The sequence below is a fragment of the Arachis hypogaea genome, chromosome 13 (assembly GCF_003086295.3).
Source record: "Arachis hypogaea cultivar Tifrunner chromosome 13, arahy.Tifrunner.gnm2.J5K5, whole genome shotgun sequence".
NCBI classification, from domain to species: Eukaryota; Viridiplantae; Streptophyta; class Magnoliopsida; order Fabales; family Fabaceae; genus Arachis; species Arachis hypogaea.
In genome coordinates, this window is record NC_092048.1 from 141,159,866 (window position 1) to 141,177,760 (window position 17,895).

General features: G+C 36.5%; 1 protein-coding gene and 1 pseudogene across 1 annotated transcript; one reads left to right on the top strand and one right to left on the bottom strand.

Annotated features, from left to right (window-relative positions):
- Positions 1-1,133: 1,133 nt before the first annotated feature.
- Positions 1,134-1,801, top strand: LOC112783706 (uncharacterized; annotated as a pseudogene).
- An 8,926-nt stretch (positions 1,802-10,727) lies between these two features.
- LOC112783716 (uncharacterized) lies at positions 10,728-13,067 on the bottom strand. The gene is made up of 4 exons (XM_025826761.1): positions 12,058-13,067; positions 11,668-11,979; positions 11,471-11,576; positions 10,728-11,402 (listed from the first exon to the last, which is right to left on the bottom strand). The coding sequence occupies exons 1-4, from the start codon at positions 13,065-13,067 to the stop codon at positions 10,728-10,730; spliced, it is 2,103 nt and encodes a 700-aa protein (XP_025682546.1).
- Between the last annotated feature and the right edge of the window lie 4,828 nt (positions 13,068-17,895).

A 17,895-nucleotide genomic window follows, 5' to 3' on the forward strand; every position in this document is an offset into this window, starting at 1 on the left:
AATTAATATGTACCCATTTCTTTATTGGTTATTTTCAAAATACGCCAAGGTTTCTTTAGTAGTTGCTATCGTGCTTATTCTTCTGTCTAATATACTAAGATTTTAATTCATTTGAGTTTTACGGAATCACTTTAAGGATAATTTATTTAATTGGTATAAGCAATGTACGCATATATGCATACTATTCAATTTAAAAGCATAAATAATGAGGTCTGGATTCTTAATTTATTCTACTATTGTGAGTGGTTTGAAAACGACAAAAGGGCAAAAGGCAATATTATGAACACACATCTACACACGGCCTTCTTGAACTTGAAATGTACTTAAAGATAGTTTAGCGGATATGCAGTATCTCCAAAGGCCATGGAGGATATGGGATATATTCTAGTTCACTAAGCCCTTAGCGCTAGAAGTAAATAAAGAAGTTTAATTAGATCACATGGAAAAGCAAAGGATCACGTGTCCCAAAACCAAATTATTACTGGTTTACAATGGTACGTGACGGTTTACCCACCACGCATGCAACATCCATATATTGATCTTAAGTCGCAGCTCCCGATGCGTTTTACCATCAAAAGTGTTCCCAGTACAAACTTCTTGATCCATTTGGTGTGTGATAGAAGAATTTAAATTTTTTAAATTTTAAATTTTATTTTAGAAAATAAAATGTGATTTTTTATTATTTATTTTATACGCGAGAGCAAAAGAAAATATGAAAAAAAATTATTTAGAAACGAAAAATTATACCTTATTTTTTAAAGTGAAAATTCAAAATTTAAAAGATCCAAATGCATGACGATGGATTAGTTTCGTTTACTTTTTCTTTCGCAAGTTTACTCGTATTGGTGTACCACTGTATATTAGTCATGATTCGAGTAAATCTATGTAATAGTTCTTGAAATTTACAAAATTATTTAATTTAATTTTTAAAATTTCAATTTTACTATAGTGATCTTTTAGATTAAACTTCACCATATGGTGGTCCCCAATCTCATTTCCGGTAATGACTCGTCAATTCAGTACTAATGTGACTATCATGTCTTTGGTTGGACCCACTTTGATCTCACACTCCTCCTTTTCGTCTTTCCCTCCCTCTCCACCGCACTCTTCTCCTCCACCATCCTCCTCTCCTTCCCCTCGCCCGCCTCTCCATTGTCAAGGCCTCTGCCACCTCTTTTAGCTTTATTATCCCAACTAACGCCGCCAACAATGGCCTTCCCACCGACAGATTTTTCAACAATGGCGCCGCCTGACTCATCTCCAACCCAAACTACGGCTCAAATTAAAGTTCATGGACGCCTTAGACATGAAATCAAGGGAGATATTCTTCTCAGAAATTGATTCCTTCCTCGATTTCAATTACTCCAACTCCTTCCAAAACAACAGCGCCAAAAACGACATTGTCATTCCAATTCAATCCAAATTTGGTCCCATGATGAATCACCATGCCAAATGTAGTTGCTTGGATATCGAGTTTTGTATATCAAAGCTTTCCTCCTTTAATTATGCATCACAGTCTATTAGCCAAAGCGTAAGTACTCAAACATAACAAGCTCATTGTAAAATTGTAGAGAAAAATTTGAATTTTGCTAGTTGCAATTTAAATTTTGTTATGCACAACAGATTTTTTTTGTCTTCATTTGATGTAAAAGTGGTGCCAAATGAGAACACTGTCTCAGATATATCGTATTCATTCGGCCGGAACTGTTCCGATTCGAGCAGAATGGGATCGGTAAAAAGTGGTGACGAACCTATGCAGCTGTGCAGGGTGGACCGTGAGACGAGAGATAAGAGGGTGTAGGAGAGGTAGCGAAAGATAGGGTAAGGTAGGGCGAAGGAGAGGGAGAGAAGGATGAAGAGAGTTGAGGATGAGAGAAGAGGGGAGAGGGATGACAAGAAGAGCAAAATGCGATGAAGAGAGAGGAGAAGGAGAGGAGGGTAGCGTAGGAGTAAGGTGTGGGGTTAAGGAGGGACCAAAATAGATCCAGCATGGCACATGATTGCCATTTTAGTGCTGAATCGCTGAATTATCACCAGAAATGAGTTCAAGAATCATTATAATGCCCAAAATTCAATATGAAATACCATTATAGTGAAATTAGAACTTCAAAAATTAAATTAAATAATCTCATAAATCTCAAAAATTATTATAAAAATTTACTCGTCATGATTTAGTGTGGGGTCAATATTATTTCTTATTGAACCAATGATAAAAAAAATTCAAAACCCAAACCATTTTTTTCTGGTCAAAATCACCTGTAATAATAATTTTTTACCAAAAATACAAGTATTTGTTAGATAGAATTAAAAGGTATATAAAATTACAAAAAAGAAAAAGTCGAGGCTCAATCTAAAAAGGAGCAATAGAGGAGGCTATTTAACAAGGGGATTCGTGAAGTAAAATACGATTATAATATGCTAATGTTAAGAAAACCAAATAAAAAATAATAGTTAAAATTTATCTTATTTAATATTAATAATTAATAAATATTAAATAAAATAAATTTTAATTTTTTTAATTAATTTGTTTTAGTTACTAAATATTTTCGATTATAATTATGATGGTATCAATATTGTGACGCCCAATATTATTGCTTGAATAATGAATTAAAATTATTGGTCATCTTGCATGTCATGGAATAATAAATGAAGTCACTACAAGGTAGCCGCCAATTGGCGGCGGTTTTTTTCTTGCTTAGCGGCGGTTTTAAACCGCCGCAAAATCAAATGCCGGCGGTTGATAGAAACGCCATGGATATGGGCGTCGGGATTGGGTTTGGCGGCGCTTTTCATAAACCGCTGGTATAGCCGCCGCTAAATCAAAATTTTGCGGCACAAAATTAAAAACCACCGCCAAATGAGTATTTCACGGTTTCCTTCATATTTACAGGCGGTTTTCAAACCGCCACAAGTTGGCATGATGAGTCCAAGTTTCGACAAGTTTAGAGGCGGTTTTAAACCGCCGCCAAATGGGACATCAGTTTATGTTAAAAGTTACCGGCGGTTTGCAACCGCCGCCATATGTAACGGTTTTTGTTATATTTGAACCCAAACAGCGGCGGTTTTAAACCGCCGCTAATTTAATAAAAATAAAAAAAAGAAATTTTCGTTTTTTAAATAAAACACCCATATTTTATTTAAAATATTATTGAATTATTCTTTTTAACTATTTTTTTATTTTCCATTATTATAAGAGTGAAAATTTTCAACAAAAATAGAATCTAAACTTGTAGCAAAAACAAAATTGAAATATAAGCAAAACAAATTAATATATCCATCAAAATACGAAGTAAATAAATCGCTTTCGTAGAGTTGCTCCCTCTAATTCAATAAAATGTTTACTTTAATGTAAAATCACTCCAATCCTAATATTCTATTTTAACTCTATCATTCCATGAAACTCATCCCTGCAGCGATGTCTGGTGGTAGCTCCACACCCTGCCTTTGAAACAGATAAACCAGAGCACTCTCCATCGCATTCATCTTTTTCTTCTCTGCTGCTGCCTCGTCCTCCATTACTTTCATCTTTTTCTTCCCTGCTGCTGCCTCGTCCTCCATCGCCTTCCTCTTCAACTTCTCACCTTCCAGCTCTGCCTGCAGTTCAAGCAGCCTCCTCTGGGTCTCCTCTAGTTGGACTCCGTTGACAGGCGCATGTGAATTCGGACCGAATAGTTGACTAGGAGTCGGTCCAAAACCCATACCACGTACTCTACCCGGTTTTTCTTTTCCGAAAATCTGAGCAATGGAGTCATTTTGAGACAACATTCTGGCAGACTCATCCTGTTGCTCAATTTCCTCAATTCTTTCCTACATACACAAATTAGTAATCTCCTCAATTAACTGTATCACTTACATCACGATACGAAACACACAAATATAGAAGCATAAAAGTTAATATTACACATAAACTCCATATACGCAACGCATGGTGCAGCATTTTTTAAGCTTGGAGCATGCAATATCAAAGTAACATGGAAAGATATGCACTATCAACCAAAATCCAAAAAAAAACGGTAATTCTCCTAAACTGACTTGTGTTAACCTCTATCAATTAACAAGTACTACTTACACCAATTGCTCTTGCTTCATCATTCATATATGAGCCATCCTTCTTTTTGTGCACCTTAATCCATAACTCTCCTCTACCGACTATCCTTCCTTGTTCTTCCGACTGTAACAACAAAGTTTTTGCGTTAATGTTTTCCACAAAATCAATGAAAATTTAGTCACAGAGATACTAGCATAACTAAATCAAATAGCAATATACCTCCTCTTCCATCCGCCGTGCGAAGCTTTTCGAACCGCCAGTGTGGGTATATTGTTGTTTTGATCGATTCTCCGCGTTTTTTCTGCACTTCTCCTATTGGTCCATCAGAGACAAAGGGCGATTAGAATCTAATAGAAAACCTCTCAATGCAGCATAATTGGTATTCCTGTGTAACAACGATACAGTATATTACCTTCGTCTCAGGTTCGGCGCGATAGTCAAGGAACCATCTCCAATGCTCTCGATCAATTCCCGGTGGTCGATTCTCAAGATTTTGATCAGTAGTGAATGTTGGCTCATAAAAACGGTCATACAACCTCAGCCTTGTTTCCTTCCAAGCCTTCCCCATACTTTTCAAAATATTTTTCTTAATAATTCCTTCGCTGTCCTCGTCGAAGTGGAAAATTTGCTACACAGATAATACGAGTTGTCAATAATTGTAAAAATAAGCAAATTTAATTTACTCGGGATATAAACTTTTACCTTGACACATTCGTTATAAACTTTGTCTTTAGTGGTAATCTGATGCCAACTTTTCCTACAGATGGGAAATTTTCCATAATCAGATCCCAGCAGACCAAGCACGCCACTCAACAGTCCAGCTTCGTCTCCAATTGCTTGTTTTGCGTTGTTGAACCTGAGCATGATCTTCCTACCGTTAGGTCGTGCCATAGCATCTCTCACGCTTAGTTTTGCCGGCTTGAAATTGCCCTCAGAATCTATAAGCCAAATATAACATTTGCGTTGTGCACAGCATGCGATAAAATTTATATATAACATAATAATATTAAAATACTGCCTTAGTATACACCTAACAAAAGAATTACGATGGATCAATTTAGCATATAACATGCATAAAATGGTGTAGATTTGCAACACCTGAAAAAAAGTTTTAAAAAAAATTACCGACTTTTAACTTAAAAAACTAATAACAAGAACAAATTTACTACTTTATATGAAATGTAGGCAAAAATAAAATAAATATAATAAATCAAAATCTTTTATAATTATTTTGACAGGTCACAGAATACATTTTATTTAATTAAAGATTATGATACAATAAATTAAAAAACCACTTTGCAAACAAATGGAGAAGATCAAATGTGTTTTGCAACTGAAAGCATTTAGGATGAACGAATTAAAGTATTGTGTAAATTAATAATAGGTGGAGCGTAAATGATGTTGATGGAAGAAAAATAAGCAGGAAAAATGACCTATGATCTTAACAGTCCAAAACTCTGTAGTCTTGCGTCCTCTGCGACTCTGAACCACAGGAGCATCATGGAGCTCGTCAACTTCTTCTTCAACAAGAGATTCCTCATTAGCATTAGCGTCCAAGTATAGTTGGCCTGTCAGCGAGTTTTGGGTACTATTTGTGCTCGTCTGTGGAACAGACCTTGGTTCACTTCGCGGGGGACGGAAAGGACGTGAAGTAGCTGGGACACTATCACCACTTGCGGGGACACTTTCGCCATTGGTCGGAAGAATTTGAGAGCCATCGTGGTGGGAGTCCAAAGTCACATTCGCTCCCGTTTGAGGTTGGTGAGATCTTGGTCCCAATTGCGATTTTTTCGTGAATCGACCTTTTCGAGCCATTCGTAAACTCCTGACGCCAACAAACACCCAAAAGTTAATAAATATAGTCATGGACCATAACACATGAATTAGTTAACAGGATAACCAAGTGGGCTTGGAAGAATGCCCCTTGTAAACACACATGCAAGAAATCATAGCAAATAGGCTCCTATTAAAAAATTACATACTAATTGAATAGTAACCTTCAAGGTAAGCCTCATAAGGTGTTAGTAAATTATAACTTAGAACATTACTAAGTAATCAAGTGGAACACTTGGTTCATGACAGTAATGAACAAAGTGACGATGACATCTGAAGCTCGATTAACCATCTCAAAGTGAAATCTATTCAATAATGAAGCAAAGTGATTAGATAATGTTTGGTTTCAGCGGTGCACCAAATAAAAGTAATATGTGTATTCTGACCAGGTATTCAAAATTTTCTTACACAATGTTGTGTATATGGATCATGGTCCCAGCCAACAAGATATATACTCACATTAATAATATTAAAATTAATGTTGTTGAACTAATTTTGATTAGTGTCCAATCTTAGGAGACAACATCAAAACTAATACAATAACTTATAAAGAGTGAGCTGGATATACATATATGTTTAAGGTCTTTATATACTACAAGTAGCAGTGATTTGGATTAAAAGTTGGATATTCAAATTATACATAACATTCATTCACACCAATCCAATTACTACCTAAATCCTGCGCATGAACTTTACCACAGCCTGAGAGCTGCACAGTAAAAAAAATTAATTACCCAATTTTATACCACACTAATTGTACTAACCATATTTACTAGTTTTTATACCACATTAATTAGTGAGATGATTATTGATTGATTCTCAGAAAACCAAACCACAGCACGAACGTATAGTTTCACACTTCACAAATCATAGATGAACTTTTTTTTCAAATCTAAACTAGCAATACACTCAAATTGATCTCTAACCATCTAAGTAAATACCACCTATTGGGATATAATCACTTACCTAGATTCAAATAATGAAATGGGATTTCCTCAAAAAATGAGACCTCAGTAATTAGGAAAGCCAGAATCGTACCATTATCTAAACATGCACAACCTTCGTATGCACTAAGAACACCATTCAAAGAAATATTAGACCATCATTAAAGAATAGATAACTGGTGATTACCGCAGTAGTGAGGGAACGATGTAACAGCTGGGCCGAATGGACGAGCTAACAGCGGAGAGGACGACCTAACTAAGGAATCAAAGACAATGAGGTGTCAGAGCGCGAGAGTTGAGAGCTCCTCTTTGGGGTGGGGCTTCGTTCACTGTATTCAGGGCTAAGTGTGAAGTAGAGCTGGGGTGTATTAGGATTAAGAATAAGGGGTGGGTCACGGCCGATTGGTATTTCATATGGGGAGTAATCAAATTTGGCGGGTGTTTGAAATATTTGATATTAAACAAAATCCCTAATTTTAATTGTTAGAGGGAATTAATAATATTAATTCTAATAATAATAATTTGAACCATGAAAATATTTCGCCAAAAAACAGAACACTAACTGGGAGGAATATAATTTGAAAAATTTTAAAACCAATAAATATTGCACAACGTAAATTTGCTTTTGATATTTTAAATTTTAACATAATAATAATAATAGTAATAATAATAATACGGTATGTGGGTTAAACATAATAATAATTATAATATAAAATGTTACACTTTATCAACAGCTTTTTTCATTTTTTTTTCAATTAACTTTAAATTTAACTATTAAATTTAGCCCTCACTAGCTATTGATTCCTTTAAGATTAGCAATCTATGTTTTTATTTTAACATTTTATAACAGTAAGCATAATAATAATAATCATAAAATAATAATAATAATAATAATAATAATAATAATAATAATAATAATAATAATAATAATAATAATAATAATAATAATAATAATAATAGGATAAAATAAACAATAATAACTGGGTAATAATATTAAGCTGTGATAAGAATAGGTTTGATTTCGTATAATTTTATTTTTTTAAAGTAGCTTATGAAAAATAATATAAATAGATAGAAAGTCATATCTAATATATGATAGAGATGTATTTGTGTTGATATTTGTGAATGTTAAGTTGAAAAATAAATAATATATGAGAACAAAAAAAAATTATAATAATAATAATAGTAATAATAATTATAATAATAATAACAATAATAAATACCAATATTAAATAATATTAATAATTAATAAAATAAGAAGGACGTGAATATAATAATAATGTGAGTAGTTATTAAAATAATAATAACTATCAATAATAATAATAATAATAATAATATTAATAATATTATTAATAACAATAATAATAATAATTACTAGCATATTTCTAGGTACTTTTTTCAGACGTCAAAAGAAAGTAAAAAAAAAAGATAGATTGTTATTTGTTAGTTTGTTCGAAAAATATCATAGCAAAACATTTCGCTCATCATTGTGCCAAAAATTCTTTATCAATCAGAATCTTGCGATAGTCTTTCAATAAAGTGCAGAAATACGTAAAGCAGTAGACCAAGGACCTTCAATGCCGCATAGTAACGATCCCTAATAACAATCTACTGAATTATAAACTCACGACAACTTCAAAAAACAAGTCTTGGACATCCTATAAATCAACATCCTAATTCTTCAATTAAACTACTGCAAAATCTTCAAGGGTTCAAGTATCTAGTCGCCCACATAGCTAGGTGCCAGGCCTTTTTCTCCTCAGGTGACATTCCACTATAAGGATAATCATTCTCTTCCGGCGTTTTATTGAGGTCATACGACAGCATCGAAACATTTTGAGCAGCAGAATCAGCCTCTTCAGAGCCACCGGAGGGGACAACGTCCTCTTTCTCCTCTGAATCCGGAACCACCTCTCCAGCAGCTTCAGATGCTTCCTGAATCTGGGAAAATGTTAACCCTGAGAGGTACATCATAGCACAAAATAGGCGCAGAATTTCAAGAATTAGTGTATGAACATAATCAAATTACATCAACAACAAGTAAAGTTGTCTATCTTACGTTCCCATAGACGTTCAAGTCCGTGTTCTATGTTTTTGAATTCCTCTTGTGCTGCAATATCCAGTTCAACAACAAGAGTATTTTCATATCGTGCCTGCACAACACATCACAAAAATAATGTAGAAATACTGTTTGTAAAAACCTGGGACAATGTAAAAACATTCAAATGATTCGGAACCTAAAACATAAAAAATCAGGTGACTCAGTAGTAGAATCATTACATTTTATTATTTGAGATAGAATTTTAGATTAGATAGCAAGAAGACTATGGCATCAAATAAAGAGAACACCAGTAACACCAGAAACAGAATGAATCTTTTGGAGTGCTCTTTCTGCTTAAATCAGAACAAAGAATATGCCTCATGCACACAGATTAATGTCTCAAATTGATACAAGATATAAGTGACTCCTGAATTGTTGCGGGCTACATTTATTCTCAACTGGTTTGGTTCGATTTTTTGAACCTAAAAATCAGTATGTGGAGTAGGTATGGTTTTTCTAGTGAATCAAATCATGCCCAGTTATAATTGCAGCACTAGAACCTATAGAAATACATAAGTAATATCCGATAAGAGTATACTAAACTAGGACCATAATGGGTTTAAAGTTTTTGATACCCAATCATTGCAGGTTTGAGGATTTGCTTTCTGCTTAAGACATTATACAGTTAGGTGGATTTATGCAAATAGTATTACATTAAACCCAATTTCCTTTTTATCCATCCACAAGTACACGAAGTGACATGCCAGATAATAACTTGATATGCATATTACGATAGAAATAAGTAAGTAGAGAGGATATTGGAGAAAGAAAAGATAGCAATTAATAGAAAGTTATACTTGTGTCATGAGGCAATGCTCTCTTTATATTGCACTATGCACTTCTCAAGTTTTAACACCTATATATCTTGAAACTTATTTGAGTTAACTAACATTGTTTATCTTCAACTACACAAGTAGCAAGTTTCTGTGCATCTCAACAATAATGTCAACCAGAAAATGACATGTAAGCACCGAATCTCAAATAGCGTGACTGCACAAACAAGCATAATTAATGTATAAGTACTGCAGCTATGAAAAAAAAGTAAATTTCATTTTCCAAAAGTAAAATATTGAGCAATAAGTAGAATATGAAACCCAAATTGAGCCAGCGCACATCATGCCAAGGCAAAGGATGGTAAAACATGAATATTTACCTTCACCTCGTCAAGTATTTCCTGTGAGCACCACTTTTCCGTACTTGTTATAAACTCAAACCCAAATTTAGCCCGGTACTTTCGGTCCCAATGAAGCATTTCCTAAAATTTTAGAATAACCAGATGAATATGGTTTCTTTTGACAAATAAGAAAATGGTTTAAAAAATTAAACTGTGCAGCGGCAAACAAACCTTCATCATTGAACCAGGTGCATAACTAATGGCTCGAAAAAGGTGACTTTGTCCAGAGAACGCATCCAACCATGATTGTATGCGGGACTCTTTGAACCACAATTGCCTTGCAAAGGACGTTGCGTGGTCCAACGAAGAGAACGGAGACGCTTCTATCATCTTCTCTGCGAACCAATGGCTTCTGGTAATGAGAAAGAAGTCTCTGGTCTCCAATTTCCCTGATAATCCACCAAAAATAGAAAGAATGTACAAAGACAATATAAAAATGTGACTATAGGAAGTCTTAAAGGATAGAAAACAGCGTTGTCAAAACCCGGATAAACAAAAGAGCTTTATATGAGACGATGCGTTTTGAAAAATCTAAAATAACTCAATCAAATCAACCTATTGTCGGAGAATATGACTAAAATACAATCTACTGAAATATGAACTACATGCATGATGGAGAATAGCATTTTAGGATTCGGCGGCCTCTTCACAATCTTCAACCCTTTCGATGGTGGACTCTTCTAAATCGCCGTCTCTCGTCAACCGCAGGCCTTCGACATCAAATTCAGGGAGGCTACTCAAACAGGATTGTGGATGAAGGTCGACCTCACAATGTTCATAATCTTCGCCCATGTCAAACAAATCTCTTGGCTTCACATGAACCACTACACTCCATCCGTTCTCCACCTCATCCTCCACGTAGAACACAAGACGCGCCTCAGATGCCAAGATATACGGCTCATCGTCTTCTCGATCACCGGTGTGGATAGGATTGGCAAAATTGACACAGGTGTGGCCCAAAACGTCTTGCCGGATGCCTCTGCCCGACGTAGTGTCCGCCCAAAGGCACTTGAACAATACTACAGTGAATTGACCGCTGTAATTTAGCTCGATGATGTCTACTAATCTCCCGTAATACGAGACACCGCCAACAGCAACATTGGCATCCCGTTTACTTGCATAACTTCTAGTATCCGAAGTGACATAGACCCCACTATTCTGTGTTTTCATCCCTTCCTCCCTCGACATGGTCCTGAATTTAAATCCATTGACGTTGTAAGCCTGATAGCGACTGGCCTGAGCACGGGGACCGCAGGCGAGCCACTGTAACTCGTTCGAATGATCCGTGCTTCCAAATTGGACCTGACATTGAACCATTAGAGACAAGAAGGCATCAAAGGGTTGTAGGATCCTGAGATATTATAGATTACCTTATGCCTGAACCAGTTCGAAAATTCTCTGTGCACAACAGTATCTATGTGAGACTGCGACCTTGTTTTACCTCGCAGCTTTCTCTTTGTGAAGGCTCTGTACTCACTGTGCATAGACAAAGTTTGTTCAAGTTCATTTCTATCAATACCCAAATTGGCTAACTGTATAATTTTAGAACTTAGGCTGTTGTACTTACTCCAAGAATTTCTCTACAGCACTGCAATTCACCAGTACATGACGATGTGCTTGAAGCTGTTCGGTTGCTGTTAGAGTAAAATATGAAGCTGCCCCGACCGACTTTCCAACCTCTGGGATCATGTCGGCAATCTCGCTCTCTGGAGCATCGCTCGGTCGGTCGTCAACGCGCGTCGGTCGGTTGATCCTAGTCTCGACATTATCTAAGTATCTTGAACAGAACGTGAGAATCTCCTCGGATAAGTAGCCCTCTGCAATCGATCCTTCTGGTTGTGCCCTGTTACGCACGTACTGCTTGAGACGACCTAGGTACCTTCGAGTAAATAACATAAATTAATAGGTGATAACAATCCTAGTTATAGAGGTCGAGAAAACTTAAGTAGATCTTTACCTCTCAATTGGGTACATCCATCGGTAATGCACTGGGCCACCAATACGGACCTCCTCGACCAAATGCACCGTTAGATGAACCATAACTGTGAAGAAGGAAGGTGGAAATATCATCTCCATGTGGCACAAAGTATGGACCACACGATCCTGAAGGAGAGGAAGTTGTTGAGGATCAATGGATTTACTGCATATTGCTCGGAAAAAGGCTGATAACTCAGCCACGACGGCAGACACTGGGGTGGGCAACACGTGTTTTGACGCAATTGGAAGTAGATGTTCCATTAGGATATGGCAGTCATGACTCTTCAAGCCGAATAACTTGCGCTGTTTTAAATCAACACAGCGAGAGATGTTGCTAGAGTACCCGTCTGGAAAGACCACATTCTTGATTGTCCTAAGAAAGACATCCTTCTCTGGATTCCGCATAGTAAAGACTGCAGCAAGATACTTTCCACCTTCAATTGGCCACATATCCTGCCGGATGCCCATCAATTGGAGATCTTTTCGAGCTTTTAGGTGGTCTTTGGACTTACCGCTTTCGTTCAACATGGTGAAAACAATGTTGTCGCATACATTCTTCTCTATGTGCATCACATCAAGGTTGTGACGTAACTCGTTGTTCTCCCAGTACGGCAAATCAAAGAATACACTCCTCTTTTTCCATGGAGACTCGTCTTGCACCACGGTCTGCTGTCCACGCCTTCTTTTACCAGCAACTGCTTGCACCTTGCCTTGTGAGACAGGAACACCCTCCAATTGTCTCAAGACATCCCTACCAGTCAATTTGGTAGGTGGGGATCTATCATCTACCTTGCCATCAAATCTACTCCGGTCCTGTCTATATTTGTGATCGCGATTCAAGAAGCGACGATGACCCATATAACACCATTTCTGACTGAAGGTGAGTCGCATAGCCTCGGCATCCAAATTACACGTGGGGCAAGCTCTCCCGCCGTAAGTATTCCAACCAGATAAATTGCCCAAGCCAGGAAAATCACTGATAGTCCACATCAGTGCAGCTCACATCTTGAACATTTTCTTCTCACTCGCGTCGTAGGTATCAACACCAGCCCACAACTCCTTCAGCTCATCGATCAGGGGCTGTAGATAGACATCTATGTCATTGCCAGGCATTTTAGGACCAGGAATAATCATAGAGAGAATAAAGTTGGTTTGTTTCATGCAAATCCATGGGGGTAGGTTGTACGGTATAAGAATCACTGGCCATATTGAATATTTTGAACTGAAGTTTCCATAAGGATTGAAGCCATCACTAGCCAGGGCTAAGCGAACATTGCGCGGATCACCAGAAAAGTTAGTATATCTCCTGTCAAATGCTTTCCAACCCTCGCCGTCCCTGGGATGCCTCAAGAAACCGTCAGAGTTGGTTCCTCTCTTGTGCCACAACATGTCAACGGATGTCTTGCTGGACATGAATAATCGCTGCAACCGTGGAATTAAAGGAAAGTAACGGAGAATCTTCGCCGGTAGAGGTTTCCCATTCTTCTTGACAACGGTGTTGATTCTGACTAAAGAATTCTTCCTGGTCTTTTGCTTCCACCTAGATGCCCCACACCGTTTGCATCTAGACAAGTCTTGGTCTGTACCCTGGTATAGCATGCAGTCATTTGGACATGCATCTATCTTCTTGTACCCAATGCCGAGCTTCCTTATGATCCTCTTGGCATCGTGCAAGGTCTTCGGAATCCTTGCATGCTCAAAGGCATCCCCCAGTAGCTCTAGAATCAATCCGAAAGCCTTGTCGCTCACTCCGCACATGCACTTTATATGGTACAGCCTAACCAAGAAAGACAGCTTCGAGAATTTTGAGCATCCTGGATATAATGCCTGCTCGCCGTCCTCAAGCAAGTCGTGAAAGGCACGAGCCTCGCAGCTAGGTTCATCAGATAAGTACGGCAACCCCTCCGCAACGTCTCCGACATGCCCATTCATCGAGTCTTCATCTTCACTTTGCAGTCCCGTGAAGTTGAATGCGTCCTGGACCATGTCCCGCATTTGATCTCCTAAATTTACATTTGGTTCTAGTTCTTCCCTAGCGCTGGATCCCTCGTCTACGATCTTCTCACCGTGATGTAACCAAAAGGTATAGTTAGGGGGAAAGGGTTTCATCAGAAGGTGATCGTACGCGTCCTCTCTAGTTTGGTAGCACCGGAACCCACACAAAGGGCATGGGCAATGTATCATCCCATCGGATGATGCATTGGCAAATGCGAAATCAAGGAATCTATTTAGACCATCCTTATATTCTACACTCCCTCTAGGCTTTGTAATCCAACTCTTATCAATGTCTAAATGAATGAAATAGCAGAAATAAATAAAAAAATAGTATCAAAATACATAGCACTTGTAATAAAATAAATGAAAAAATGGGGAGTGTGTCAAGAGAACCAACAACAGTTTATCACAATTATGAGATGGGAGAGTGCCATACGTAATAAACTTGATAATATATTACAAGTAAAACCATGTAAAGAGCGACGGAATAACTCAAAACGGAAATAAATTTATAAAGGTTACTTGCTTCCCAGGTAACATGTAGCACACGATAGGTATTGGGGAGGAGGCTTACTCATTGCAAAATTCTGTGCTTTCTAAATAATTACTGGGTGAAAGAATTGCTGGTTCCAAGTCCAAAAAGTGAAAAGAAAATAAAAGCTTCCTTAAAAAAAGAAAAAGAAAATAGGACTGAAAGTTAGATGTAAAAAATAATAAAAAATAAATATAACTAAACAGTCCTAATGGATAGAGAATAAAATCTTGAAATTGTAGACATAAATTTCGTAGGTATGTTTATGCAAAATATTTGAGTATAGTTTCTCTATCTTGTCGTCTACCATAGAGGTACAAATAATTGGTTCAGCGAAAAAGAACATAAAAAAATAATAACAACACGAGCAGCTCAAAAAGAGTGACACACAAGAAAAGGGTCTGAAAAAATCAAATAGCAATTTAGAACTAGAGTAGCATGAATGACATCAAGAGAATCATGACCAATTAGTCCAGTGTCATAGTAAGTATAGTAGCAACCAAACAGCATGACTTAGCATGAATTGCACAAAAAATTGGTTAAGAGAAGTGTAAAACCATAATGGCAGCAGAAGCATAGTTGTGCACTTAATATATGAACACCATAGATAAGAAATCAGCACCATAAGAAGTAGTCTAATAGCAATAGCAAATAAGCAATAGTATAATAAGCATAAAGATACTAAAATGGGAGCATTCAGCGTCAAAATGACCAGGATAATTTCCCTAACACAAATAACTAGATCAGCAACTATTAAAGCAACTATTAACAAGACTAACAAAAAAAGGCTATAAATTAATGCTAAAAAACAACAGAATATCTAAATAAGGAATATAAGCATGAACCAACCATTCTAACACACACTCCTCGCAGAAAATGTGTTTGCCCCGCAATAATATGGCTTAATTATATTGAAATAAATTGCAAAATTAAAGTGAACACGATGATGATGATGCATACAAAAAGCTAGCAATGTCAAAATTAAAAATGCATTAGTTAGGGACTGAAAAAGAACATAAAATAAGAATAAAAAAATAGCTCAGGAAGAGTAAGTCAAAAAAAATAATGGACTGAAAAATGCAAATACCAATTCAGCATTAGATAAGCATGAATGACATCAAGAGAATCATGACCAATCAGTCCATTGTCACGGTAAGCATAGTAGCATAATAACAGCAGCTATTATCTTGAAATGAACCAAATTGGTGAGGAGAAGAATAACACCACAATGACAGCAGCACAAGAATTAGTAAGCAACACGTCATTAACACCTCGGCATTGTGATTCAAAATTAGATATTGGAGATTCTTGTATATCTTTTGTTCCTCAACAGTTCGTAAATGGTAAAAAGTAATCTCTCTCATTAGATAAGCATGTTATAATTAGATTTGCTTCAGGCCGTAGTAATGCTGATATGAATTAATAATGAGTGATCAATGAATATAGGCAGGCTAAGAGAGCAAGATTGCATGAACCAAAATGGGAACGTGATGTGAAGAACTGAACAAAAAGTAGTGTTTTTTACACATGCAATGCAATTTGGTTTATAAGAATCAAAGTCGATAGGGAGGCAATAGTAATCTGAGAAAGAAATAAAGCCAATAAGGATTTTAATTTATAAGAATGAAAGAGACGCATTTGATTGCACTTTGCAGCAAATGACAATGGTATTCAACAGAAAATAAAAAACCCAACAAACAAACAAAGCTACATATAATCCCTTCAAAGAAACTCCATGTAAACTAACTCCACTACCACCAAACAAAATAGAAATAAATGGAACACACTAAACATAATAAAACCTTGCACCAACATAATAAGTAAACTATCATTAACGGAAAACTATCTTCCACCTTTTTTCAAAATTTTCTTTAATGACAAGTCCTCCCTTTTTCTCCAAAGCACCAAGGAGCACTTGAACCCTCCGTGGACCATCAATAAACTACAATGACAGCTACATTAGCATCCCACTTAATGTAATCTTCTAAGCCCATGATGCGGTCAACGAAAGCATATTATAACTAGAAATGATTGAGTGTGCTATGCTGTACAGAATTGCTAACAACCATAATTCCAAACTCATTAATGTTCAGGATTAAAGTGTGCTCCTTTTATTTTATCATTTTATTTTATTTTTTTCCCTGAGAATAGTATAACTTAAGTGAAGCTCAATGAAGTGGCAATGGTCCCTTTCAAGTTTTAGCCATTACTCTCTACACATGTGGAAAGTGAAAAACTAGCTCATTTGAAGAATAGGGGAAAGACACAAACTTTAAGCACTCCATGTCTGAATATGAAAACTAAAATCCCAGATCTACATGCAATGTATCACCAAAACATCAAAAGGAAGCAAAGCATTTAAATAAAAAAGTATGAAATTGAAAGAGGATACAATGTACAACTCAAGTGTTGTAAAACAAAGAAGTAAAAAATAGAATGAAAATAAAGACAAAAGTTACTTTTTTAAAACACTCAAATAGGCATGAAAATGACAGATTTGGGAGACGAGAATAGAAGAATCATAATGAAGATAAAGGAAACTAAGCCAAAACCAACAAGCCCAACTGTGCAAACACACACCCCAACACACAACAACCAACCTGACTCAGAATACTATTATAAACAATACACAGATGATAAATATCAAGCTTTTGTCATAAAAAACAAGGGAAAATGATAACAGAGCTGAACCAATGGGAAGTGGCAAAGAACACAAACAGCTATGAAACAGCAGTTACTAATGTCTTGTACTTTACATGATAAATTTATTAACAAACAAATTTTTCAGATTAGTGCGTGCAAAGTTTCTCAATTTCTCCTGTGCAAGGGAGATGCAAACCAAAGAAACACATTCTTGGGTAATTAAAAAAACAGGAAGTAGATGCAAGAGAGATGCAAACCAAAGAAACTCAACCCTCTAACATTGATAATGAGCCTTTGTTAAAGCCTTATACTCTAACTATCACTTTCAATACAGAGCACCCATTAAATCAAAAAAAGGGGTACCTTCAAATTCCAGTCTATGAACAGCGGCAATTAACCCCAGTTAAAGACAGATATAGATAAATATTTTTACAAAATTCTAACCAACAAAGAAATCAATAAGAAAAGATCAGAGTGTCAGGACTAACCAGTGCCAGGGGACTGGTCGTGAAGGCAGCTGCGCAACTCGACAGGGGAGGGTATGAGCTTCAGGAATTGTGGATGATAGGGGAAAGCTTGAAAAATTGGGGGTTTCTGCAAAATTGGGGTTCTCGATTAACGGTTGTAACATGAAAAGGGGGAATTGAC

Bases quoted from the DNA above. Each gene is read 5' to 3' on its own strand.
- LOC112783716 (XM_025826761.1), bottom strand. From the start codon at position 13,067: ATGTGGACTATCAGTGATTTTCCTGGCTTGGGCAATTTATCTGGTTGG. The intron at 11,980-12,057 runs GTAAAGATCTAC...ATTTACTCGAAG, and splicing joins TGGATGTACCCAATTGAGAG to GTACCTAGGTCGTCTCAAGC. The intron at 11,403-11,470 runs GTAATCTATAAT...GTTCAATGTCAG, and splicing joins CGAACTGGTTCAGGCATAAG to GTCCAATTTGGAAGCACGGA.